Here is a 25,507-nt window from a genome sequence, read left to right as displayed (position 1 = left end):
CAAATGTTTGACTACACCAAAAGAAAAAGGAAAACCACGCACTTTTCGTGACACCCTTTTTTGGATCATTATATTCTACTTTTAAAACATCTTTCCAATCGTATGTATTTAACAACGGTTACAAATGCTTTTCATGGACCAACTCGCCTGATCCAAGGCAATGTGCCCTTATAAGCATGGTGCCATTTGGTGTTTTACAGGTCAGAATTATCAACTTAACTATCTGTGTGGTTGCAAGACTATTTTTGAAGTATTCACAGCTAAGCAATATAACATGCTTACACACTGTACATGAAATTCACTGCTACTACTAAGCAAAGAAGTTTTAGCTTTTAAAATGAGTATTAAATAGAAGAAGTACAGCCCTGTAATTTCATCTTTGAGAGGGCAAGGCCACTTTGATGTTGCCAAGGGCACTTCCAATGGATGATCTTACAGTCTCTGTGAACCTTTTGAAGGAGCACCAATGCAAAGATAAGGGGCAGAAAAGGCCGTTTACTCCGTGGTCTTTGTGTAATTCAAGGCCTGAAGAAGCTTGCTGCTAAGAAGGTCATGGGGTTATTAAAGATGCTATGTCAGACTTTTGGCCGATTTGACCCAAAACTTTTTATTTAAAATTCAATAGGTATTTTGATGGGGGTCGAGAAAGTTACAGCTTTCATTTGAGCCATTGCTCGAGAAAGTCCGCCAATTATTAGTAGCAGTGAAATAAAGTGCTCAAAATAAGTTTTTGTCGGGATCCCGACAATATATCACGTGACCTATTCTTATGTATTTCATAAGAAACATTTTAAATTTTTGTCATGGTTCCTGACCATTAAAAGTAAAAGTTAAACTTGTTTTCGTTAGAGCGGGTAATACTCTTTGAAATAACGTTCACTAAAAAAAGTATATTTTTTAATGTTTGGGGCCAAAAATCTGACATAGCATCTTTAAACCAAATATCTACTTAGCAAAGACTTTGCTTTTAGCAGGGTCGATCAGCTTGTTTCCAGCAAATTTTCCACACAAATTGTGCACACTCTGTCTGAAAAAAAACTCCACTTCGATCGAGCCACTTAGGCAAGAAAAAGTTGCTAAACAGATTTCTACTGACTCAAATAAGCAGTAGCCATTCACAGACAGGACAAATCGAATGGTATTTTAAATAAGCATAGTTGTTTTGTGCTAAGCTACTTGTCATGCTTTTAAGCAGCTGTACGAAAGTTGGGCCAAGGTGCTCAAAGTATTAGATTTAAGCGTGCTGTCATTTTGGCATGAGTTTCTCAGACCCTACCAGGACTATAGCTGTAGCAAGTGCCTTGCACCGGCATCATTTTCCAGTAGCCCGTTGCAGCCACACAAGCAGAGACCTCACAAATTCCAGCCTTTGGATGGATTAACTGTTAAGCATGGAGTACTATGTGTTTTTGTATTTCGTAAACACATTTCGGGTGCAAATTAGTCCTAAAATGAGGCACATGCTGGTCAACAAAAAGGACAACATTTTTCAACACACCCTAAATAATTTTGAAAATTACATGGAGTAGTCTCCAAATATGCCTCCAAAGGTATTCCATACCATGTCTTCCCTTTTCTCTGTTCCCGGACAAAATCTCCTTGCAAAAAAATCCTCACCCCAACCTCTGCCCCAGTCTGGGCATACAGCCTTAATTAATCACTGTCAGCATAAAAACGTACTTGTTTACAATCAATGGAGAGCTGCTGATAGTCATGATAGTATAATTAAACATTGTGAGAAATGGCTCCCTCTGCAGTAGAGTAGTTTTCAAGACCTCAGAATGTGATTCTCGGAATCAACCATCTGAAAGCACACAACTTCGTGTGACAAGAGTGTTTTTTCTTCCATTAGCATCTCACAACTTCGACGGCAAATTGAGTTCAAACTTTCACAGATTTGTTTGTGCATATGTTGAGATACACCAAGTGAGAAGACTGGTCTATGACAATTACCAATAGTGTCCAGTGTCTTTAAGGATTAAATAGCCAAATGAATCTTGCAACCGCTTTTTCATAGCACAAATTATGGTTCCTCTAATAGGCGAAATGAGTTAAAAAAAAAAAATTAACCGCCTTGTAGCCTAAATTCATCTCTTATAAACATTCTTGTCATGTGGTGTTTTTCTTACCGTGTAATTTCTTAGCTACCCTAGCCAAACTGTCGCCAATCTCCAAGCTAGTCCCTAAGCTTAGGGCAAAAAGCCAACTGAATTTGAATGTTTCCCCTTTTCTAAATAGTCAAAAATGTTAAAGGGATTGGCAAAACGCATTACTCTATATACCTTAGATTTAAACATGGTGCTACTGCAAACCTAACCTATACATTAACTTGATAAAAAAAAAAATTAAAAAACGTGATGTCTAATCACTGGCATCTTCTTCAGGATACAGACAAAAAATCCCAAGATGACTTTAAGAGCAAATGAATGACTTTTTCAGTAAGAAAATATTTACCTGCCAGAAGCAGAGCTTGGTGTCGGCGTGGGCGTAGGAAGCCATGTACTTTCCATCAGGTGAGAAAGCCAGAGCAGTCACGGCACTGCCATGCCCAGAGATATGCTAAAGGTACAAGAAATAAACTCACATTACCTGGGCCCAATTTCATAGAGCTGCTTAGCACAAAAGTTGTTTGCTTAGCATGAAATTTCTTCCTTGATAAAAACAAAATTACCAACCAAATTACCATTTGTTGCATATTGCTTGTTACAGATATTCAGCTGTTGTTTGCTTATCCTGAAAATCACGTGGAAATTTGGTTGGTAATCCTGTTTTTATCATGGCAAAAAATGTCATGCTGAGCAAATGTTTGTGCTTAGCAGCTCTATGAAATTGGGCCCTAGTGTAGGGGACAACATTTATGAGACCTACTCCTTACCACCATGTAGTAAAGTTTAAAGTGGGGCTACAGAATCCTCTGAAATATATAGTTATTACATTTTACTAGTAGATGGAGTCCATAGAATACAAGAAAAAATAAAATGAATCTCTTACATGTACCTTACGTTAAAACATAGTAAAAAGGTATGTTTGTTTCCCTGAAACATTTAAAGCAAAAATTCTGAAAAATGTGAGGTCAAACAAACCAGCTATATAAAATGGAAAAGAGCACCCTCAAATGGCCAAAGCTGGAGAACTTTGCACACCTTATTGGGAAACAATGCCACTGACCTCAATGGGTCATTGCACATCATTGTCATAGATAAGCAGTTTGTGACTCTAAGCTGAAAAGCCGCGCCGAGCGGTGCATTTTTTAATTGAATTCTTAAAAACTAAATGCAAATTTTAAGCGCAAAGTGGTTGTAAACCGTTATTCATAAATACCCCAGACAGTGTCTCTACTCCTATTGGTGGAGAGCGCGTCACATTTGGGTGTTTACACGATCGATAATGACCAGTGTTTATAACCGGCTGGCTTCTGCATGTTGGCGCACAAGATTATAAAGCGGAACGCGCAAGTCATAGCTATGTAAACAACCCCCACGCGCAACAGACTCGTCACAAAGTTTTTAAAACAGATATTTCAAACCTCAATTTTCAATGTTCAACATGTCTGTAATTGTATTTGTTTAACGTTTTTTAACAAAAGGGCATTTATGAATGGGAATAAAAGAGTTGTGAATCGTTCTGACATGTCCGTTTAAAACCTTCTGGGTCATTGCTGTGCGATAAAAGCTCTTGCTTTTGACTCGGGCATTTATCAAATGGCAATTCGGCCCTGCCGGCTATAAAAACCGTGTAAGAACTCGTCGCTACCCTTTTATTCCCTTATCTACGATATCTATTTGGCCTAAAAAAGGTAATAGTTAATATATTGAGATTATCCTGTAGACCCTGTTTAACAAGGTGTTGTGGTGCAATATGCAGCCAATCAAACCAGGAGTATCGGTCACTAGGGCGAACCCCTTCACTTAAAGATACTTTTATTTAAAAATGTGCACACAAGTTTCATAGAATATTGCCCTGGCCCAATTTCATAGAGCTGCTTATCAGCCCATTTTGTGATTACTGTGCGATTTCCATTTCATAGCACTGCCAACTGCAAGCACACAAAAAGGCATGATATCAGTTGTCGCCCGACGTCCGCGGATATTCGGATAGTTAAAGAATATCCGGTTACTCGGTTGTAATTACAGAATTATCCGGTTTGTAAATAGGTATTCGCGCCCTATGCGGATATCCGGTTAAGAAAAAAAAGGCATTCGCGGTTACGGATAGGAAAACCTATTCGCCATTAACCCGGATATTCGAATAATTCGCCCAGGCCTAATTCACTCATACCCAAAACAGTTCTTAATGACTTAAACACATTACCACCACAGACATCATATCCATCACGGACAATAAGACCTTTAAAGGCAGTGGACACTATTGGTAATTACTCAAAATATTTTTTAGCATAAAAGCTTACTTGGCAACAAGCAATGGCGAGCTGTTGATAGTATAAAACATTGAGAGAAATGGCTCCCTCTGAAGTAGTGTAGTTTTTGAGAAAGAAGTAAATTTCCACAAATTTGATTTTGAGACCTCAGAATCAGATTTTTACAAGTACCGGTAGGTCTCGAAATCAAGCATCTGAAAGCACACAACTTTGTGTGACAAGGATGATTTTTCTTCCATAATTATCTAACAACTTCGATGAAAAATTGAGTTAAATTGAGTTGAAATTTTCACAGGTTTGATTTTTTCTGCATATGTTGAGATACACCAAGTAGAGGACTGGTCTTTGACAATTACCAAAAGTGTCCAGTGTCTTTAAGGGAGTAATTATAATCCAAGCGCAACAAAAATGACAGAACACCTGTTAAAACTGTGCAGGACGAATCGGCCCGGAAGTGATAAAAATAATATTGAGAGGGCCCTCACGTGTTAAAAAAACAAGGCGCATTAATATACGAAGACCATGACTTACCTGTGATTTTCCTGACTTGGCATCATAGATAGCAATAAGGCCCGTCTTAGCGCCTGCAGCAATCCGCTTAGTATTATGGCAGTAACTCAGCATGTTGAATCTGCAGATACAGGGGAAGATCTCCACTAGGCCCTTGTTCTTCAGCTGGCCTGGATCCAGACAATGCACGACGACGTCCATTACCTAAAGAAAGAGAGAGGTAAGAGTTGTTAACCACCAATTCACACAGTGTTACCACAGACCTCTCTTATAGTCATACTACCACCATGCAAAGATCAAATCCTACTAAGAAAGAGGTAAAAACAAAAGAGTATCTCAGATGACTGACAAACTCCAGTGAACATGGCATTCACACACAATGGGCAGCCAACTCAGTACCTCTTAACCGAACTACCATAGTTCTCCTAATGTCTCATTCTTAGGACAAAGTAACCATGGTAATGTGTCTTCCTCAAGGACACAAATGCTGTCAGAAACATTTGTGCGGTGCTCTTCAGCCGCTCAGCCCCGAAATGCCACACCAAAGCTGAAAAGCAAATGAGGCTGATTCCCGTTTTTGTTTTGAGAGATCCAGTTATTGTAATTGGTTTACAGGGGATATGAAACTGATCGCAAGGTATGACTTAATTATCAACATTTTTTACAAGCGTAAAAATCAGACCCTTTTCAATGTTTTTTCCCCCACACTATTCCTCATAGAGACACTTGCAAGTCTTATTTATTACGAGCGCAGATGCTAAAAGAAATACATTGAGAACATAAAGGTGTTAAACAGATATACAATGCTGTAATTTCCTGCGTACAAGATGCGGAACATCTGACTTTCGAAAAGTAAAAAAAAAAAAATTATCTAATGGTGCCAAAAAGGGACAAAAAAGGGACATGAAGCTACATGTTTCAATAGAATTTGTTTCAGAAAACCAAAGCGTATTGCAGGCACTAACCCCTCCTCCCTCCACGCATACAGTTTGTACACTCTTAAACATTTTGATATTTGTGGACAACCCCTTTACCTCAATCATTAGATCCACGACGTCATTCTGCATCTTCTCAATCAGGAGCTCTACGATTCGGAGAACCTCCGCCTTGGCTCTACTCAGCGGGTTCATCTGAAGGATTGCTGCCGGCGTCTGGGTGTTAGTCACCAGCGCCTGGTAGCGAGCCACCTCCTTGGCGATGGTGGTGATGAAGGTTGCCGGCCTGGCAGTGGCGATCAGGGACAGGGAGTGGTGAGAACTGCGGCTTGAATCGGCAGCCGGAGTTATCGGGAGGCCACTACTGATGCTGCAGGGGTTAAAAATATATAATAGACGTCTTTGTTCATTTGATTTCCTCATTAGTAGTGGCACCCCTTACATGAGAGTTCAGGGGGATAGATCCTTTTCCCGTGCTGCTCCTCACCCATTGCTTGCCAGCCATTTATCCCTGTTTTTTAGGTTTGCAGGTTGCCAAAAGGTAGTGGCCAATCTCTGTAACCTTTTTCCTGACTTTGAAAAACAATTTGCCGATCTACTTCGTATCTTTTTTTTTTTTTTACAGAGATGTCAGGTTGCCAGTCTCTTTTATCCCTTTTGCTAACTGTAAAGCACACATCCACTTAGCAAGTCAACTCATCTTGTTTTCTGATTGAGGACAGGGAGCAAATCTACTGATCTTGTTCTACGATTGAGGACAGGTAGCGAGTCTACTTATAGCTTTTCCTATCAGAGGATGACACATTGCCAGTCTATGTTATCCATTTCCTTAACCATGAAGGACAGGCAGCTAGTCTATGTATCTTGTGCTATGATAGAGGACAGGTAGTGTACATAGCTTAATCTCCAATTGTGAAGGACAGGTAGCAAGTCTACTTATCTTGTTCACAGATTGAAAAGGACTGGTTGACAGCCTAAAATCTTTTTCCTAACTGTGAAAGACAGGTAGCAAGTCTAATTATCTTTTGCTATTAGTGATGACAGGTAGCAAGTCTACTTATCTTGTTCTCGGATGAAAAGGGACAGGTCTACTTATATATCTGTTTTTCCTATCAGAGGATGACACATTACCAGTCTCTGTTATCCATTTTCCTTACTCTGAAGGACAGGTAGCATCTTGTTCTCTGATTGTGAAGGACAGGTAGCAAGTCTACTTATCTTGTTCTCTGACTGTGAAGGACAGGCAAGTCTACTTACATTGCAGCGTACTGATTAGGATTGCTGCATAGCTCCAGTAGACCCAGAAAGACTGCCGAGACATCGATGAACGGCTCCCACACAGTGAACCCCCTCCCTAGTAGGTCGATAGCTGCTCGACGGATCGGGGTGTGAGCAGGCAGTTTGGGCTTGGCAGGCTCCAATAAGAGGTAAGCCAACGCTTGAGCTGTGAAAACCAAAACGAAACTATGAGAATTAAAAACAACCCATGATCCATATATTCCGGCAGCATGGTCTAGTTTCATAGAGCTGCTTTAGCAGATAAAATGTAGCTAAGCACAACTAGCCTTGCCCGACAAAAGGTGAGTGTTCTATGAATGGCATTATGATTATTCTTGCTAGGCAAAACATGGTTAAAGCAGCATGAGTAAAATGCTTGTGATTTTGTTTTTAGGGAGCACGTATATATTTAAATTAAAATTAAAATAAATAAGGAATGATTTCTTCAACTAAATTCTGCTGTTAAAAATATAAAAACACTTGGTAGGCCTACTCTTTCGTAGGAACAAACCATAAAGGGTGGACTTAGGCCGTTCCAACTTGATAAGTTTGTTTACGGATCGCGGCGATCGATTTTCTGAAAAAATTGAACAAACATACATTTTAGGAAATCCACAATGTTTATTTGTTTTCGCCCGGTAACAAATATTTGGCCCGATTATTTATAAAATACATCATATTTCAGTTCATTTTTTATGTTTGAGAAACGTGTTGCAAAAACCCTAAAACAATCTTGGTTTACGATTCGATCATGCATTGCATCGACCGGCCGGTATATGCTACCTGGCTCTGTGACGCAAAGAGAAGTCCGTCGGGGAAAGCCTTACCTCACAAAAAACAACAATGTATTAATATCCATTATCGTTGATAATTTATAGCACACGTTGATAATTTATAGGCACTGACGCAAATTCATTTTGAAAAATGTCTTTAAATAAACAAACACTTGGCGGGTGAGTGGTTTTCATTATTCTCGGTAGAAAAAAAAGGAAGGAAAGGAAGTAAAAAGAGTGCGCTCTTTAGTAGGTTCCCTTAATGTATTACGCACGCAATTGTACCAACACGTCTAGCACACGACCTGTGGTAGTGTTGTTGTGAGCAAACCAACACGGCAGACCCTGTGCAACTGTACATGCATGGAGGAATAAATCAGTTGTTTTAAAATCAGCAAATTAGTGTAAGTCTCGGTGCACATGACTTGTGGTAGCGAAATAAAAGTGAAACCATTCTGGCTGTTTCAAACAGCCTATTCAGTCTAAGGTTGAGGGCAGTAATCCCTTAATTGCCAACCACTTGACATTAGGACTTGTCATGCCTATTGTTGCCGCCGGGACCCATCCAGACCCAAAAGCCATTGTGTTGAGGTTGTGAAGGTTTAATGAGAAAAGGTGAGCAACTTTAACCCCCGATATGCGGATTATTCATGACACCAGTCATTTCTTTTGTAAAAGCTTTCAGAGCGGTAAAACCTTCAGGTTCGGCCACTTTCGGTCTAGCTCTCGGGCGGTTAAATAGATACGTGCTCCCTTACAGAACTTGGGCAAGTACAGATATACAGTGCTAAAACATCACAACGGTATGAAGGGTAAACCAAAGTTTATATTCTTTATCCCCGATTTTAATATCTTATAACTTAAGAAAATGGAGTGTTAAAAGTAAACACAAGAGACAGAATGCACACAACATAAACAATCCCCTGAAAATGATCAGCCGTCGATTTCACCAAACTCTTCCTAACTTAGGATTAATTTTAGGACTTTAGGATGAGTTAAGTTCCATATCCATAGACATTAGGATGCATTGAACCAATCTTAAGTTAGAAGGAGTTACTCATCCTAACTTGAGATAGGAACATTCTAGCATTTTGAAAACGATCAGCCGTCGATTTCACCAAACTCTTCCTAACTTAGAATTATTTTTAGGACTTTAGGATGAGTTAGGTTCCGTATCCATAGGCGTTAGGACGCATTGAACCAATCTTAAGTTAGGACGAGTTACTGATAGGATCATTCTAGCGTTTCCTGAAATCGGCCGCAGAGCATACTGATCAACACGTTGAGACGCTAACCCCCAGTTCTTTTCAGAACCACCACTACTCAAAAAAATAAGAAGATATTCACACAGTGTTGTCGCAAACCTCTCTTAGTTTTACTTCCACCATGCAAAGTTTTGAATCCTTCTAAGCAGAAACTTGTTTAACTCACCTGTATGTCTAGCTAGTGAGTAGTCGCTCATCCCGAAGCCTTGTTGCACCTGACGATGGGTCGGTGTGCCCTGCAGACGACTCGGTTGAATCTCTGCACCAAACTCTGCCCCGATCACACCGAGCATAACGATCGCCGTAGCCTGCTTGCGTCTTGATTCAAAGGAGGTGGAACACTTCTTAGTTGGTGAATCACCTGAAAAAAGGAAAATATGAATCCTTTATTTTGTTTTATTGATGTATGAAATCTTAATTCAATTTTATGCAGTTGACAACAAATTTGAATTAAAGAAATTTTTACTTTGAAAAAAAAAATACTAACAATAATTAAATAAGTACTAACAGTTATTAAATAAGTAATAATTATAAGGACCTTTCGTAAAGTGGCTAATGCAAAAGACTCTAAGCATAAAGATAACAATGAAATATACAATGAAAAAAATTTGAGCTCAATTACAAGTAAGCAGATTACAAATAACCAGCTTCAAACAAACGCGCTTTTAACAGAGACTTATAACAGTGTAAATAACTAGCCTGGCAGGAAGACTATTCTATGTAATCTCCCTAATCAAAATTAGTATGATGTAAGGCACTAAAAACAAACTAAATGGACATAGCGCAAACAAACAAAAATTGTGATATACCTAGCAACAGCTGGCACAATAAAGACACAAACATAATGGGAGACTTTCCAACTCTTACCGGGTAAATTTCCATTGTTTACGTAGTTCTGAACATGTGCATTGATCTGAAAACAATGGCTTTACCCTGTAAGTCTGCTGCCACCTGTCATCACAGAAAGTCTCCTATTAAATGTGCTATGTACGTTTTGAGTGCAAGATAAAGCTTTGACATATTCTTCATATATGGATTGTGTGGTACGTGCATATCATTTATAAATGTCATTAAAGCCCAGCAATTTTTCCTGACCAGCTTGGCAAGAATTTCATCCTTACCTGACAGTATTTCCTCCTCATGTTCTTCGCTGTCGTTACTCCCGGAGTCCGAGAGCGAAGTCATTGAGCTAGCTTGACTCTGACTTCCGAGCAGACTGAGAGACGAGTCTACGTAGTTGGGCAGATGATGAGCCCATGTGTGGATCACCTCTTCCCGCCCATCTGCTCCGATACGACGCAGCTCAGCCAATAGGAGGGCTTGTGCAGCAGCGCGCACCTGGAATTTCGGTGATTGGATTACGTTTTAGAACCTTAGCGACATCTACTTTTACATTTATGTTTAGTTTTTAAAACTTTGAGAAAATAGAATTAGGTGTTGCAAACGAATTACCAACCAAATGGACCCATGGTATAGATGCAAAAAATATTTAATGGCCTGACGTTTTGACCCTAGCAGAGTCTTTCTCTTTTCTCAAAGGTTTTACAACATTCAAAGATTGCATGCAAAAAATTCTTAGGGTTCGTGAAACTGGCAGTTCAACAAAATGCTTTGTTACTAATAATCTATTTAAAGGATTTGGGTACTTCTTGTAACAAAATGTCCACAGATTTTCATTAAATTTGTACCATTTGAAGATAATATTAGAAAGCGTACCTTAAAATATGAGTCGCTGAGATGCTGTTGTTTGTGAGAAATGAGTAAAACAATGTCATGAAAATACGTTTTTACATGCTAAAATAATTTTCGTCACATGATCAACGAGACAAAAATTATTTTCATGACCTTGTTTTACTCATTTCTCAAAAACTAGAGCAGCTCAGCAAGTAACTTTTTTTAGGGAAGCTTTCTACTATCATTATCTTCATACTGTGTAAGTTTAATGTTAATCTGTGGACATTGTGTTTTTGTGTCTTACAAATAGTACATAGACTCCTTAATCATTAAATTGATTGTATCTGAAACACAACGCTTTAAAGCCATTATACACTTTCGGTACAGAAAAGAAGAAAAAAAAGTTCACAGATTTACAAATAACTTACAGGGTTTACAGAAGGTAATGGAGAAAGACTTCTCTTGAAGTCATTATACGCTTCCGGTAAACAGTATTGTCCAAAGCCCACACTTCGTGTATCACAACTTATATATCAAATAACAAACCTGTAAAAATTCAGGCTCAATTGGTCATCGGAGTCGGGAGAAAATAACGGGAAAACCCACCAATGTTTCCGCACGTTTCACCGTGTCATGACATGTGTTTAATAAATCCGTAATTCTCGATATCGAGAATTGATATTGTTTTTGTGTTTTGTCAAAAAGTAAAGCATTTCATGGAATAATATTTCATGTCTTTCACCATAACCTTCTGTAAACCCTGTTAACTATTTGTAAATCTGTGAACTTTTTTTTTTTTTCTGTACCGAAAGTGTATAATGGCTTTAGGAGTCTTGCTTTAGGACACAAGTGTCACGGCTGGGGAATTAAACCCACACTCTGCTGATCAGAAACACACGAGTTTGAATTTGTTGCTCTTAACCGCTTGACCACGACACTTCACTGTGAGACACTGGCCATCAGATAATAAAGACTCACCTCCAGGCATCTGTCTTGCCATCTTCTTGCCAGCATCTCTAGATGTGGTGGTTTGTACCTAGTGCTCCCCAGTAGATCCGGCAGCAGTACACAATGCAATGCGGCTAACAGACTCCAACCTAGTATAAACAAACGTTGCACATGAATTTGTCGCTCGTTTCAAGACCAAGTCATCACCTCCAACTGATCGAACCTCATACATCATTCTACTCATTATTTCAAGATGTGGATAGTCATAGGATGTCAGGTTGGCAAGTATTTGGCCATGACATGAATCCTACTCACTGAATGAAGATGTATACGACACTGGACACTACCGTTCTCGGTAACGAGTAATGAGGAGAGGTTGATAATATAAAACATTGTGAGAATCGGCTGCCTCTGAAGTGACATAGTTTTAGAGAAAGAAGTAATTTTCCACGAATTTGATTTCGAGACCTCAGAATTAGATTTTAAGGTCTTGAAATCATCCATCTGAAATCACACAACTTTGTGTGACAATGGTGGTTTTGCTTTCATTATTATCTTGCAAATTCGATGACTGATTTGAGCTCAAATTTTCACAGGTTTGTTATTTTATGCATATGCTGAGATACACCAAGTGAGAAGACTGGTCTTTGACAATAACCAATAGTGTCCAGTGTCTTTAAATTACCTGTAGTTTCAGCTTTATTAAAAGTTGTCAAGGTTTTTGAGAAAAAAGGGAAAACAAATCACAAAGCAATGTTTTCAGGGAGTCACCTAAATCCATTGTACATGCGTAAATGGTTTCCGTCTATTGAGACAAAAATATTTTTGTGAAATTGTTTGTCTCATTTCTAAAGGAAAAACAGCATCTCAGCAAGTAATACTTTAAGGGAAGCTTTCTACTATCATTAACTAAAAAGTGTGTAAATTGAATGTAAATCTGTGGACTTTTGTATCTTTTGGTCATCCAAAAAGTACCTTAACTATGAAATTAGGTCTAGGATACATAACGCATAATGGTGTCCATGAGTCATACCTTGTTTGATCATAGCTTGTTCTGGAGTCAGATCGGCAAGATTATCAAACGGGTCGGAATTGTCCCCATCTGTTCCTTTTCCTCCAGGGGACCTGGAACAAAAAATACAAGAGAGTGAATTAACATTTAAAGGAAATGAAATTACCAATTCAATTTTGTGATGCACTCTTTTTCCAATAGCAAGAGTCCTCATTTCAGTAGGGGAATACTCGTGTGAAAATGGTGTAAATTGCCTTTTTTATTTATACCCTTTCAGGGCAAAATGTGTCAACAGCCAGAACATCATTCTGAGAAAAAAACGAGTCCGTACACTTTCGTACCCAAGAACCTACCATAGAACCTAGCACAGGCTGTCAGTAAGATAGATGGCTCCACTTTATCAGAGGGTAAGATCTAAAGTTGCATTGTACAATCTTATGCACAAAGTACATGACGATGACTAGAGCAAGCTAGTCGAAACCAATTCAGAACTGACTCCGCGGCAGTACAGTTTATTACGATCCTATAAGCTAAAGTAGTAGTCCAAGTCTATTTTCTATACCATCCGTCCTGGTAATAGTTAAAAGCAGGACAGTTCTTTTCAGCACTGAGAAGTCTCCCGGACCTTCGATTATCTACTCCGCGGCAGTAAAATAAAGCAAGACAGTTCTCTAAGAACAAACTCTACCTACATTGTAGCAAGTAGATACACACATGGTGTTACCGCAAACTAAATATACATTAATCAACCCCTCAAAAAAAATAAAAAAATAAAAATACACCACTCTTGGATCAAGATCCCCTCTTAGATGTTTGGAATGGTCCAGTCTAGGATATCAAGGTACTGCACTTAGGATAAAACAGTGAAATAAAAAACACATGCCATGACTACATGTTACCAGCGATTACTTAAATTACTCACCTCTTCGCCTTTCCTTTGCGGAAATGTGAGAGGATCATGAAGCTTGCATTATTCATACTCATCAACGTGTTGGCCACTGAGATGACGGACAGAAGATGTTGAGTGGTCACCGCCCTGGAAAGCTCCCAGTGGCCCAAGTATTGCTCATCCAGTGTGGCCCCAAGCTGGTTACTATCCACCATCTCCTTCTGCTCTCGTTTCTTCAGCTCAAGAGCCTCCTTGGCCGTGATGGAGCTGGGGTCAGGGGAGAGTCTGGAAGGCGAGGGGGCCTTGGAGGGGTTCCGATGCCAGCCTGGTAACATGAGAGACATATGAGCACCGTGGGAGAGCAAACCGAAGGACACGGGGGAGTGGGGTTTGAGAAGGCCGAGCTTGGTTAAGCAGACATCGTCGAGGGTGGGGTCGAGCCCCCAGGCATGGAGGCAGGACATGAAGAGCTGGGCGATGTCCAGTGTCAGGTGGCTCTGGTCGAGGGTCAGGTTCTTGGATGTTTTACGAGTGGGGTTGTCGCGGCGGTTTGAAGACGCTGACGGCGGGTGAAGCGGATTCAGATTCCCGTCTTCGTCGTCATCATCGCTATCTCTGATCTGCTTCTCAATCTGCTTGGTTAGAAACCCAGCGACGCGTTGGGATAGCCTTGGTGACTTGGACCCTGACTGGCGAGCAGGAGTCGGCTTCCCGGACTCTGGCTGGTTCTTGGTGACGATGCCTGGGATGAGGTTCTCATCCGTCAAGAGATGCACAACGAGGACTTCGGTGTCGAAGAACAGAACGTGGAAATCGGAGTCTTTACAGTTCGATCGCATCGCCTGAATGGAGAGGGCGTGGGACGGGTTCTTGGCAGCGGGGACGATGTTGGAAGGGGCGTTGAGCAGGGAGCCCTGGTAGGTGGCAAGGAGGTGGCGATGGGCAGCGTTTTTTATCGCTGACAGGCTGCGACGGCGGAAAGCTTGGGCGATACTTTGTGCTGGAGTTAGCATGGTTTCTACAGTTTGTCCGATGTGGTTGCAGGCATCCAAGATATCTTCTGCTGTTACTCCTTGGGCTATACGGTCCAGATGACCTATGTGGGTAAGGGGGAAGAAATAAGCAAATCTCAGTGGCTCTCAAATCAACACATGCAGGTCAGAATCGCATTTTATTCACCAATTTTTCAAAGTTGAATGAAACTGAAGGAACACAATATTTCAATCTGAGCCACTTCGGGTTTAATTTCAAAAATATCTTTTGTGGCCATCAACGGAGCTTTCACAGTAATCATTGTCCTTCAAAATTATTGTTGTCACAATGACAGACAAAGGAAAGACTACAAAGAGTGTTATAATAAGTGAAGGGATTTGTTCTCTTTAGAGAAAATATGAGCATATGTGACCATAAATATAGCAAAATCTCGACGGAAGGCAGTGGCCAATAATCTGAAATGAAATGCTGGAATCTGGAAACACTCAGACTTTCCTCCCATTAAGCCTAATACAATGACAAACAAAAATGGCAGCCCATTTTTGTATAACAAAAGGGAAAAGGTCTTGAATCGGGACAACACATATTCCCGAGGGAAAGGGAGATTCTGTCTCTCTTTGTATGGACATTTTTTTCAGCATGGACCTTTTTCGCAAATACCCATTGCGGAAGCGCTGACGGTTGAATGATGCTGGTCTAGCTAGCGATCAAACTTGATCCCTAGCTAGACCAGCATGCACCTCATTCCGTGCATAATACGCACGTATCAAGTATTTGTGAAAGGTCTATGGCACTTAACATGCAAGTGTGCACTCTACACAATTTACTTTTTTGGGGAATATACTTGGCAGCCTTATTCTGCTAAGTAAAATTTGATATGCTTAGCTTTTTTGTGCTTAAGCAGCTCTATGAAATTAAGCACTGATAGCATCTGTCGTGATTGCAGTATTCTTACCTGTTTCCATCTGCCATACGAAGACACTGCCGTCCTCACAGCCGACTACGAGGAAATCTTCAGTGGGTCTCCACTTGATGGTCTTAATGGGGAAGAGGTGACGACTGGCTAGCATGATACACTTACGATCTCGCAGACTCAGGAGGGCCACAGAGTGGTCACTGGCCACGGTGCAGATACAATTCAACACACGAGCCTGTTGGACCAAAATAATTCCACAAAAACTACTGTTAAGAAAGAATTTACACTCAACATTAACGAAGGTTCCATATAAAATGTTATTAAAATTTAACGGGCAGAAAACAAGTTATGAAATGCTTAACAAGTTTGTAGAGGACTCTTTTCAAGTCTCATTCTTTCAGTGAAAGTATGTCATTGATGTTAAGGTAGAGACATCATTTGGATTTTGTCAACATAATGAGGGAATCAATGTGTGGTGAAGAGGTTTTCAACTAGTGGTTTAAACCCAACGAGGCCTGGTTCTTGATAATTTTACCGAGACGAAGTCGAGGTAAATTATAAAGAACCAGGCCTTGGCAGGGTTTAAACTACTAGTTGAAAAACGGATTCAACACACTTTGATTCCCATTCATAAATACCTCTTCGGTAAAAAAACATCAACTCTTATGGTCAAAAAGTATGAAGAAACTGTCTTAAAAGCACAGGTGCAAGTTCGCGTGTCACGCCCATGTTTCAACACTTTTTTACTGGTCATAAACAAAGGTTTATACACACCCACGTGACGCGCTCTCCACCAATAGGAATAGCGAAACTGTCTGAGGTATTTATGAATGAATGTTTATGAGTGCAATGGTGCGAATATTTTCATGAGTTGAAAGATGGAATGTTCTATTCAATGAGGCAGAGCCAAGTTGAATGGAACATTCCATCTTTCCATCTTTGTCACTTTGATTGGAGGATACAACCTCCAAAAAAAGCATAGGCTACACTTTTTAACTATTAAAGGCATTACACCCGTTTCTTTTGGTTCGGCATGTTGGATTCAACAGTGACTATGTGTGTTCTGTACAGCTATTTTGAGACACGCAGATGACATGTATGTGCCTTGCAGAACTGTACTGCTGCATTACCAAAGACACGCATACGCAGCGATGTTTTACGCAACGAGCATTAATAATAATAATATAGAAGTCTTATATAGCGAATGTATCTACCTAATAAGTTACTCGAGGCGCTGAGTATATACAAACTTTCAGAAAGATAGGTTATTGCAGTGATGAATTCTGAGACCCAACTATGTAGCACCTTATAATGGTTTACAAGGTATGGCGCATTCAGCAGCCACAGCCAGGAGCACCAGGGTGAGCCCCTTCCCTTTTCGATGCACTGGGTTCTTTTACATGCGTTACACAACACATGGGACCAACGGCTTTACAACCCATCCGAAGGACGAAGCAATGGTCAAGTGTCTTGCTTAAGGACACAAGTAACACGGCTAAGTACAGAAAAGCTGTTAGGCCATAATGAAAGTGGGAAAAAAGATGCCAAGATAGGACATGTTATATTCACATACATACATGCCTTTCATATTTTGAATTTTAAACAACTTCAGTCAACCAAGATGTGATCTTGTAAACAAAACTTTTTTAAATTTTTGAATAAGGCTGTTATGCAATGGAGGGGCTGTACAGCTGTGGCTGTATTGCCCCATCATACATCCACAAGCAACACCCGGAGCAACAGTCGCAGCCGCAACCATAGCCATCAATTAGGGTACGGCCTAATAACTTACATTTTAAAGTTTTCTGGCTGGATCACCATACGCAAGATTTCACCAAATGATGTGAGATTTCACAGGCATCATACATCCACAAGCAACGCCCTTAGCAACACACGAAGCGGTAACTATAGCCATCGATTAGGGTAGGGCCTAACGACTTATGCTGCAGTTTTCTGGCGGGATCTTCATATGAGAGTTTTAACCTCCCTGAGATTTCACAAGCATCATTCATCCAAAAGCAACGCCCCTAGCAACAGACATAGCCGTAACCATAGTCATCAATAGACCTTCATCATGCTGCCACCATTGTTGGTCTTGTCTCCAATTACAGTTATTGAATGCTGTACATTAATTTTACTCAAAAGGAACCAGACTATTTGCCCTTCCAGCCTCGATTTGGTTTGGTGATTTGAATGGGAGAAAATCAAGATGGTCGCAGCATAATAAAGTTCTATTAGGGTAGGGCCTGATAACTTACATTGCAGTTTTCTGGCGGGATCACCATTCGCGAGATTTCACCTCCGTGTAGACAGAAGGTATGAAGCAAGACCCCGGCGAAGATGTCCCACAGACAGATGGAGAAGTCCACTCCCCCTGACACCAGATAGGTGGCGTCATAGCGTACATGCTCCTGATTAGGGTACAGGAGACAGGTCACTTTGTCCTGGTGGCCTCGGAGGATCCGGTGAGGTGGCCATCCTGTCCAGGACAATTAGGACAGAGGATAAAATATAATTGAACGCAAACTGTTTCACTACGATACAAGATCGATACAGAAGGGTCCACCCCATGCATTCGTATACCATAAAATTGGCTAGCAAGACAAATACAATTGGGAATACAATTTAATGCAAATTTTGTTCACTACAAATGACAAAACAAGATCAAAAGTAACATGGAAAAAGAATAAAATAATAATTGGTTTTTATTGAAGATATTCACCTGACGTCATCATCAGAATAATCTTGGATATGCCATTTAGGTGGTCAATGTCACTGTGCATTATTCAGTGAAGTGCGCATTTTAGGCGATGTAACATTTACACGTAAACCTATTGACCACCAAAATGGTGAGCGTGGCACAGTCGCCGCATGTGACGTGCGTGCAAGGTGTCAATATCGCGCTTTTCACACCTGAAGGACTCCTCAAAGCACTTCCAGCAAGGGGAGTATATAGCCTGTGCAATAAAGCCAAATCATCTCTGCCCTCACAGGTACCCATTTACCCCTAAGTGGAGAGAAGCGGTCCTAGTTAAGTGTCTTGCTCAGGGACACAAGTGTCCGGTACTCAAACCCACACTCTGCTGAACAGAAACACCAAAGCTTGAGTTCGGTGCTCTTATCTGCTCGGCCGCGGCGACACCCCAAGAATGGTATATGACTCACCTCTTCTGGCTGTGTGAGGTCCCTCAAGAAGCTGTACTATGGCCGTTTGGATGGCAGGTACAATGACAATACTACCATCTTTACGACCACACACCAACCACCCTTGGTCTGGTAGGTAGATACTAGCCGTCACAGGAAGAGGCTGGGCTGTCTTGTCACCATGTGGGACACTCTGTGTGGTGTGGAAAGAAAGGTATTAGCAGGCAGAAAACAACACCCCCCCAAATAAAGACATTGCCAGGCAGAGCAAGACTTTGTCCATTTATATTTCATATTTTCAACAGCACAACTGAGAAACTAAAAGAGAGGAAATAAGTTGGGACTAATTTCATGGCTCTGCTTTAAGCCCGGTTCATACTTCATGCAGATGTGAATGCGAAGGAAATTTGACGTGAATTTGACGTCACAACCCTCCTTTTGCAGCGATATTCGCAAGTGAGACACTGTGAGAAGAGAGAGTTGAACTGCCGCGAATTATTCATTGCAAATTTGTGATGTCAACATTCGCTTCGCATTCGCATTCGCTTTATACTGGGGAATTCTTTGCATATGGCATCCTGTTAAGCTCATAATAATGGTAAGCAGAGTCATGAAATTGGACCCTGGTCAGCTGTGTGAGCCGTCAGGAATTGCATTATTTTTATATCATTGTGTGGCATGAAGATGGGTGTAAGCAATAAAATGGTTCCTGACACAAACTATGGCATATACTGTAGCCTTGCTTAAGGCAGTCAAATTATTCACTCCGAAAAAAGACCGCCGCTGTATACACCGTGCTTAAAATCGCACAACACGATGCCCCCAAACGCTATCCACATGTGTCGGCCATTAGGCCGAAAGCCTTGTAGGGTCTGCGTTGAAGCCACTGACCTCATTACTATAATAAGCGCGAAAGAAGAGCTCCCACGGTCAACTCATTACCATAATGCCCGTGAAAGACGAGACATGTTTACATCGCACCACCACCAGGGACGCTCAGCGAGCATGATAGGGTCCAAAGGTCGTGATAAGGGAAGTGCGTAATTTGGCGTCAAAACGAATAATTCATTTGTTCACATCCAGTATTGTCTGATAGGTCTGAGCCCCCCCCCCCACCCCCCATTTTTTTCCAAAATTTGATTTTTTTTTTCATGAAACACATTTAACCCGGAAGTTACAGACCCGACAAGGCTGTCGGCCTCCGCATACGGGTTAGTGGTATGAGTGCGGATAACTTGTGCACAGTAGTCAGACGGTGTGCGTTGAGCGATGTGACGGTGTATACGGTTGGGTCGTGCGGTGTGAATACACAGTTAGCACAGTGTTTACGGGTGGGTTTACAGCGGCGTCTTTTCGGAGTGAATACATTGTAATGCGACTGCCTTGAGCAAGGCTACATATACTGTGACACTTTTATTGCTAGAATAGATATGTTTTTCCATTCCCATGAAGAATTTAGTCTTCCCGTGGCTTTTAAAACAGCAAAACAAAACAACTGACATGTAGGAGGGATATGGACTTACAAGTTGGTCTATAATACCAGCAGGCCTTGGTGAGCTGTACCTCCATAGGTCACTCAGACTATTATAAGCAGAGGGAGGCATCACTGAAATGAAAAAAAAAACCAGAGGGCATCTTTCAGTCATTTTAAGAAACACCCAGCTGATGAATTTACCAAAAAACAAACAAGTTTCCAAAAAAAATCTTGAGATTGTCTTAAAGGCAGTGGACACTATTGGTAATTACTCAAAATAATTATTAGCAAGAAACCTTACATGAGTTTTAGTAATGGGGAGCTGTCGATAGTATAAAAACAAAATAAAACAAATATAGTTTTATATAGTGCACGTGTATATCAATAAGACACTCAAGGAGCTGGAGCAACAAGAAAATTTGTTTTTATTTTGTTAAATTACTAGCCAAATTTATCTAGTACATGTACTTTTTAAAGCCATTGGACCCTTTCGGTAAACAGTATTGTCCATTTCCCACACTTTGTGTATCACAACTTACATATAAAATAACAAACCTGTCAAAATTTAGGCTCAATCGGTCATCGGAGTCTGGAGAAAATAACGAGAAAACCCACTCTTGTTTCCGCACGTTTCGCCGTGTCATGACATGTGTTTAAAATAAATCCGTAATTCTCGCTATCGAGAATTGATATTGTTTTAATGTTTTCTCAGTAAAGCATTTCATGGAATAATATTTCAAGAAAAGTCTTTCACTATTACCTTCTGTCAACCCTGTAAGTTGTTTGTAAATCTGTGAATTTTTTTTTTTTTCTGCACCGAAAGTGTATAATGGCTTTAACCACTCAGCCAGGACACGCCACATGAAGAAATGTACCCCAAACGCCTCCCCAAAAAGACATCTTGATCCTGAGCTACTCACCAGGTAGAGTGTCAAATTCCTCCTGCTTCAAGTAGCTGAGCTCCTTGTCCGATATCTCAGGCATTCTCCAAACAGTTACACAACCCTCCGAATCACCACGGACAAAGAGCTTGTAGAATGGACCACGGCGACCGTAGAAAAACGTCATAGCAGGAGCGCAGGAAAGTGGCTACAAGAGAAGAGTCTCAAAATGGTTATCAAAATCTTCATCTCTTGCGGACTTCTTAATGTTTGTTATCCAAGTCTGACAACATTTACCCCCCAAGGTCACGCCCATTTGACACAGTTTCGTGCAAATTCCTTAACAATAGTAGCGTTCAGTCACACTCAGTACAGAGGGCAAACTCATACTGTTTAACATTGTGATAGTATCAATAGCCGGCACAAAATAAAAGTACATTGCAGTGAACTGCTTTACAGCAAGATTTAATCAAAGTGAAAAATGCTTGATTATGAATATGTATGAGTTATAGTAGTTTTAGAATGCCTCACCTTCAGGTCATTAGCCTCTAGGATGCAGTACAGGAATGGATGAGATGTAATTTGGACTCCACGTCCGACGTTAGTACGGAAGTCTTCACTCTCAGGAATGCAACTGAAATATTGGCAAAGTTTCAGCTGATCATAATACTATTCATCATGTCTATTCAATATTTAGAGGCAGTGGACACTATTGGTAATTACTCAAAATAATTATCAGCATAAAACCTCACTTGGTAACGTGCAATGGGGAGAGGTTGATAGTATAAAACACTGTGAGAAACGGCTCCCTCTGAAGTGACGTAGTTTTCGAGAAAGAAGTAATTTTCCACGAATTTGATTTCGAGACCTCAAGTTTAGAATTTGAGGTCTCAAAATCAAGCATCTGAAAGCACACAACTTCGTGTGATAAGTGTGTTTTTTATTTCATTCATATCTCGCAACTTCGACGACCAATTGAGCTCAAATTTTCACAGGTTTGTTATTTTATGCATATGTTGAGATACACCAAGTGAGGAGACTGGTCCTTGACAATTACCAATAGTGTCCACTGCCTTTAACCATCTTATAATAACAATTGTAAAGTGTTATATAGCACATCTATCTACCATACCAATAAGGTGCTCCAAGCGCTTGAAAAAACAGAACCTTCTTAAACAGATTAAAAAACAAATATTATTATGAGACTGATTTGTAGCATTGTAATAAAGGTGAGATATTTTCCTGTGGATTTTTTTTCACACAATTTGGCAAAGTACCGGGTATACAGTGCTTAATACACTTCGGTGTTAGGGTAAAAAAAAACAATTTCGATTCTTTATCCACAATGCAAAAATTAACATCTACACTGCTGCAAGGATTTGAACTGCCGCTAGCCATCGGGCTGGCTCGGTGGTCTAGTGGTAAGGCATCTTCTAAAGCAATACATTGGCGCTTACGGAAGCAGGGAATTCTATGCTTACGGCAAGTGTATTTCACGGGGTAGCAGGGAATTTCGGCTTCTGCGCGTTCGTACTCCACATTACCAGGCATTCTACGCTTACAAGGCTAGCGCCGAAATTTAACGCTTGCACGTCATAAGCGGGGAATCGTTATCGTAAGCGCAGAATTCGGCGGTAAGCAGAGCCATGAAATTAGGCCCTGGTCCTGCTGGCTAGTGGCTGGTTAAGTAAATGGCAAACCCTGTACTAGCCTCACCTTGTAGGGAGTTGATAGAGGTACCCCTTGCCCTGACTGTTCCAGATAATGACCCTATCAGCTCCAATGAAGTCACCCCCGCACCAATGGTACCCTTTCTCGCTATCCTCTGAACAAAGCTGGGAATAGTCACCAGCGTCATAGATCTGGTACCAAATAAAAGAACCATGAACAAGAAAAGTTGTAATACTTCTGGGTTAGCAATTGAAACTTTGCATGGTGTGAGTATTCACCATATAATTAGGTGAGGTTTGCTGGTGAGCAGTGTTGGTTCAGAAACACAAATACGATGGGTGATTTCTCCTGAAGACGATCAGGGCATACTGATCGAAACGTTGAGGTGTCAACCATCTGTTCTTTTCAGAACAGACACTACTCAAAAGAGATTTACGTGATGTCTGTGCGCGTACAGCACACAGGCATTGCTCATTGGCTACAATTTGTTGGTTTTGTAATTGTTCGTTTTCCAAAGTTCGGCATGTTGATGGGTGGGGCTGGTTCAATCCAATTACCAACCATCCCCCGGTCATCAGAGAGTTGCTATTGGTAGGCTCGCATAAGTGCTCCACCTCTACGATTGAGTTCTGTAAGATGGGTCTTCTTGTCCAGGAGTAGTGAGATAGGAGTGTCACGCCTAGTTGCATGTCTAATCAGTTGTAGTTGTTGTTTGTGTAGTGTTATTGATGCTTCATTCCAAATACTACCACAAATTACATTTAGGATGAGATTACAATGCCACATCTTAGAGGTACTGGATAATATTGGTAATTACTCAAAATAAGTGTTGGCATAAAACCTAACTTAGTCATGAGCAGTGGAGAGCTGTTGATAGTAACATCGTGAGAAACAGCTCCCTCTGAAGGACCATAGTTTTTGAGAAAGAAGTTATCTCTCACTTAAATATTTTAATTGAATTCAACACCTGAGCTGACGTCTTGAACTCAAGGCATCTGAAAGCAAGGGTGTGTTTTCTTCCATTATTATATCTTAACTTTGACGACCAATTGAGCTCAAATTTTTACAGGTTTCTCATGTTGTGCATATGTTGAGATACATCAAGTTAGAAGACTGGTCTTTGACAATTACCAAGGGTGTCCTGTGCCTTTAAGGGCCTTTTTAAAAAACTTGACAATATAATAACTGACCTGCCAGTACTTTGTGCAGACCACTAGCAGTGTGCGGAGAGTGAAGGCACAGCATGACAGCGTCTGGGTGTTGTGGCACCGCAGGGGTTTGCACTCCTCCTCAAAGTGGGGCTCCGTGTTCTAAAGACGAAAAGAAAAAAAGAAAAAGAATGGTGGCGGTTAGGCGTTACATACTCTTAGATTCAGTTACCAAAGAAGCTTGGTGTTTGTCCACTAAGGAATTCCTCAAGTTTTGTCCTTAAAGGAACATGTTGCCTTGGATCGGTCGAGTTGGTCTTTGAAAAGCGTTTGTAACCGTTTGTTATAAAATGCATATGGCTAGAAAGATGTTGTAAAAGTTGAATACAATGAACCACACAAACATGCCTCAAAATTGTACCGTTTTCCTTTTACCTTGTCGACTAACACAGTCGGCCATATAAATGGCGACCGTGTTAGTTCTCAAAGTAAAGGGGAAAACCACACAGTTTCGAGGCAAATATATTTTTTATAGAGCAACTCGACTGATGAAGGCAATGGTTCCCCAAGTTGCTTTGGTCACTGAAGCATATCGCTGTGAGGAGGCCTGTGGTTTCTGGCTTTGTGGTTTCTTTTGTTGAGCTCAACTATCAACTTTCAAGAGAAAGCGGGTTCTCCTGACTATGGTTTGGACTACTAGTCAGTTAAGACTACCGAGTAAAGAACGATTTAGCAACCAGGCTTGAAAAAAAGTTTTCTAAAAGGGCGTCACACCTGAGGTTAAATTGTCACATGGCCCATACATGGTCTTAGCATTTTAGTCAGGATCTTAGCAGCTTGTTGCATCTCTAGTCTCTACCGTAAAACAATCTTTCAAATAGTTTTAATTAGATTGATGGGTACAAAACTAGGTTGTAGTTCAGGTCTTTACGAAATACAGTTGTTGCACGCTGTGACAGGCTCCATGGGTTACAAAACCCATGGACCCCATCACAGCGTGAAACAGTTGTTTTGTTATACCATGTTAATACATGATTCCTCTTCTAAGGCGGCGTTCTGTTGTCATCTTTAAACATTATGACATAGTAGGCATAGTTTAATAAGCAGATGAACAGTTGTTAATAAAATCAAATAAAATTCTTCACTGTTCCCTTGAACTTGAGGCCGTTTCTAATTGTACAAGCATTGGAAATCAACCAACGGTTGGGTCGATCAAGGTAACGTATTCCGGTAAAAATCTCATGCTACCCTTTGCGCTTTGCGTCATGCAGTGTGCACATCCTTAGACATGTAACGTGCGTCTTTGTATCATATCACGTGATTGGTTCTCCAACAAAAAAAAACAAAGGTATAACAAGACATGTTGTAAATGTTAAATTAGACAGCTCAAGCGGTTCAGTTTATGACGGGTCGCCAGGGAATCGCTCACCTTGCTTTCAGCTCCACAAAGGTTCCACACCTTCAGCATCCCGCTCTTTGATATTCCAATCACAACATCTTCTGAGGAAAAAACAACACTGATATGAAAGAAAAATTGACTGGAGCGGGATTTGGACCAATAACCTCTAAATTAATGTGTCGGCACTCCATCAACTGAGCTATCTAGCCCTGTGTTGGC

General features: G+C 40.7%; 1 protein-coding gene across 2 annotated transcripts in view; it reads right to left on the bottom strand.

Moving 5' to 3' along the window:
* The window catches only part of LOC139937063 (WD repeat-containing protein 7-like), a 40,261-nt gene that overhangs the window by 9,050 nt on the left and 5,704 nt on the right, over positions 1–25,507 (bottom strand). The window contains exons 6-23 of one of the 2 annotated variants that reach the window (XM_071932045.1): positions 25,319–25,389; positions 23,932–24,051; positions 22,787–22,932; positions 21,602–21,704; positions 21,110–21,278; positions 20,239–20,321; positions 18,737–18,908; positions 17,830–18,050; positions 15,611–15,806; positions 13,696–14,758; positions 12,795–12,886; positions 11,792–11,910; positions 10,261–10,477; positions 9,306–9,500; positions 7,081–7,267; positions 5,923–6,193; positions 4,910–5,092; positions 2,455–2,559 (exon numbers count right to left, since the gene is read on the bottom strand). In XM_071932045.1, the coding sequence (XP_071788146.1) occupies positions 2,455–2,559; positions 4,910–5,092; positions 5,923–6,193; positions 7,081–7,267; positions 9,306–9,500; positions 10,261–10,477; positions 11,792–11,910; positions 12,795–12,886; positions 13,696–14,758; positions 15,611–15,806; positions 17,830–18,050; positions 18,737–18,908; positions 20,239–20,321; positions 21,110–21,278; positions 21,602–21,704; positions 22,787–22,932; positions 23,932–24,051; positions 25,319–25,389 (3,713 nt within the window). The remainder of the gene's footprint in view (positions 1–2,454; positions 2,560–4,909; positions 5,093–5,922; positions 6,194–7,080; positions 7,268–9,305; positions 9,501–10,260; positions 10,478–11,791; positions 11,911–12,794; positions 12,887–13,695; positions 14,759–15,610; positions 15,807–17,829; positions 18,051–18,736; positions 18,909–20,238; positions 20,322–21,109; positions 21,279–21,601; positions 21,705–22,786; positions 22,933–23,931; positions 24,052–25,318; positions 25,390–25,507) is intronic. The other variant, XM_071932046.1, reaches the window with a different exon arrangement.

The sequence above is a fragment of the Asterias amurensis genome, chromosome 5, assembly GCF_032118995.1.
Source record: "Asterias amurensis chromosome 5, ASM3211899v1".
Classification (NCBI taxonomy): Eukaryota; Metazoa; Echinodermata; class Asteroidea; order Forcipulatida; family Asteriidae; genus Asterias; species Asterias amurensis.
This window is presented reverse-complemented; position numbering and strand designations above follow the sequence as displayed.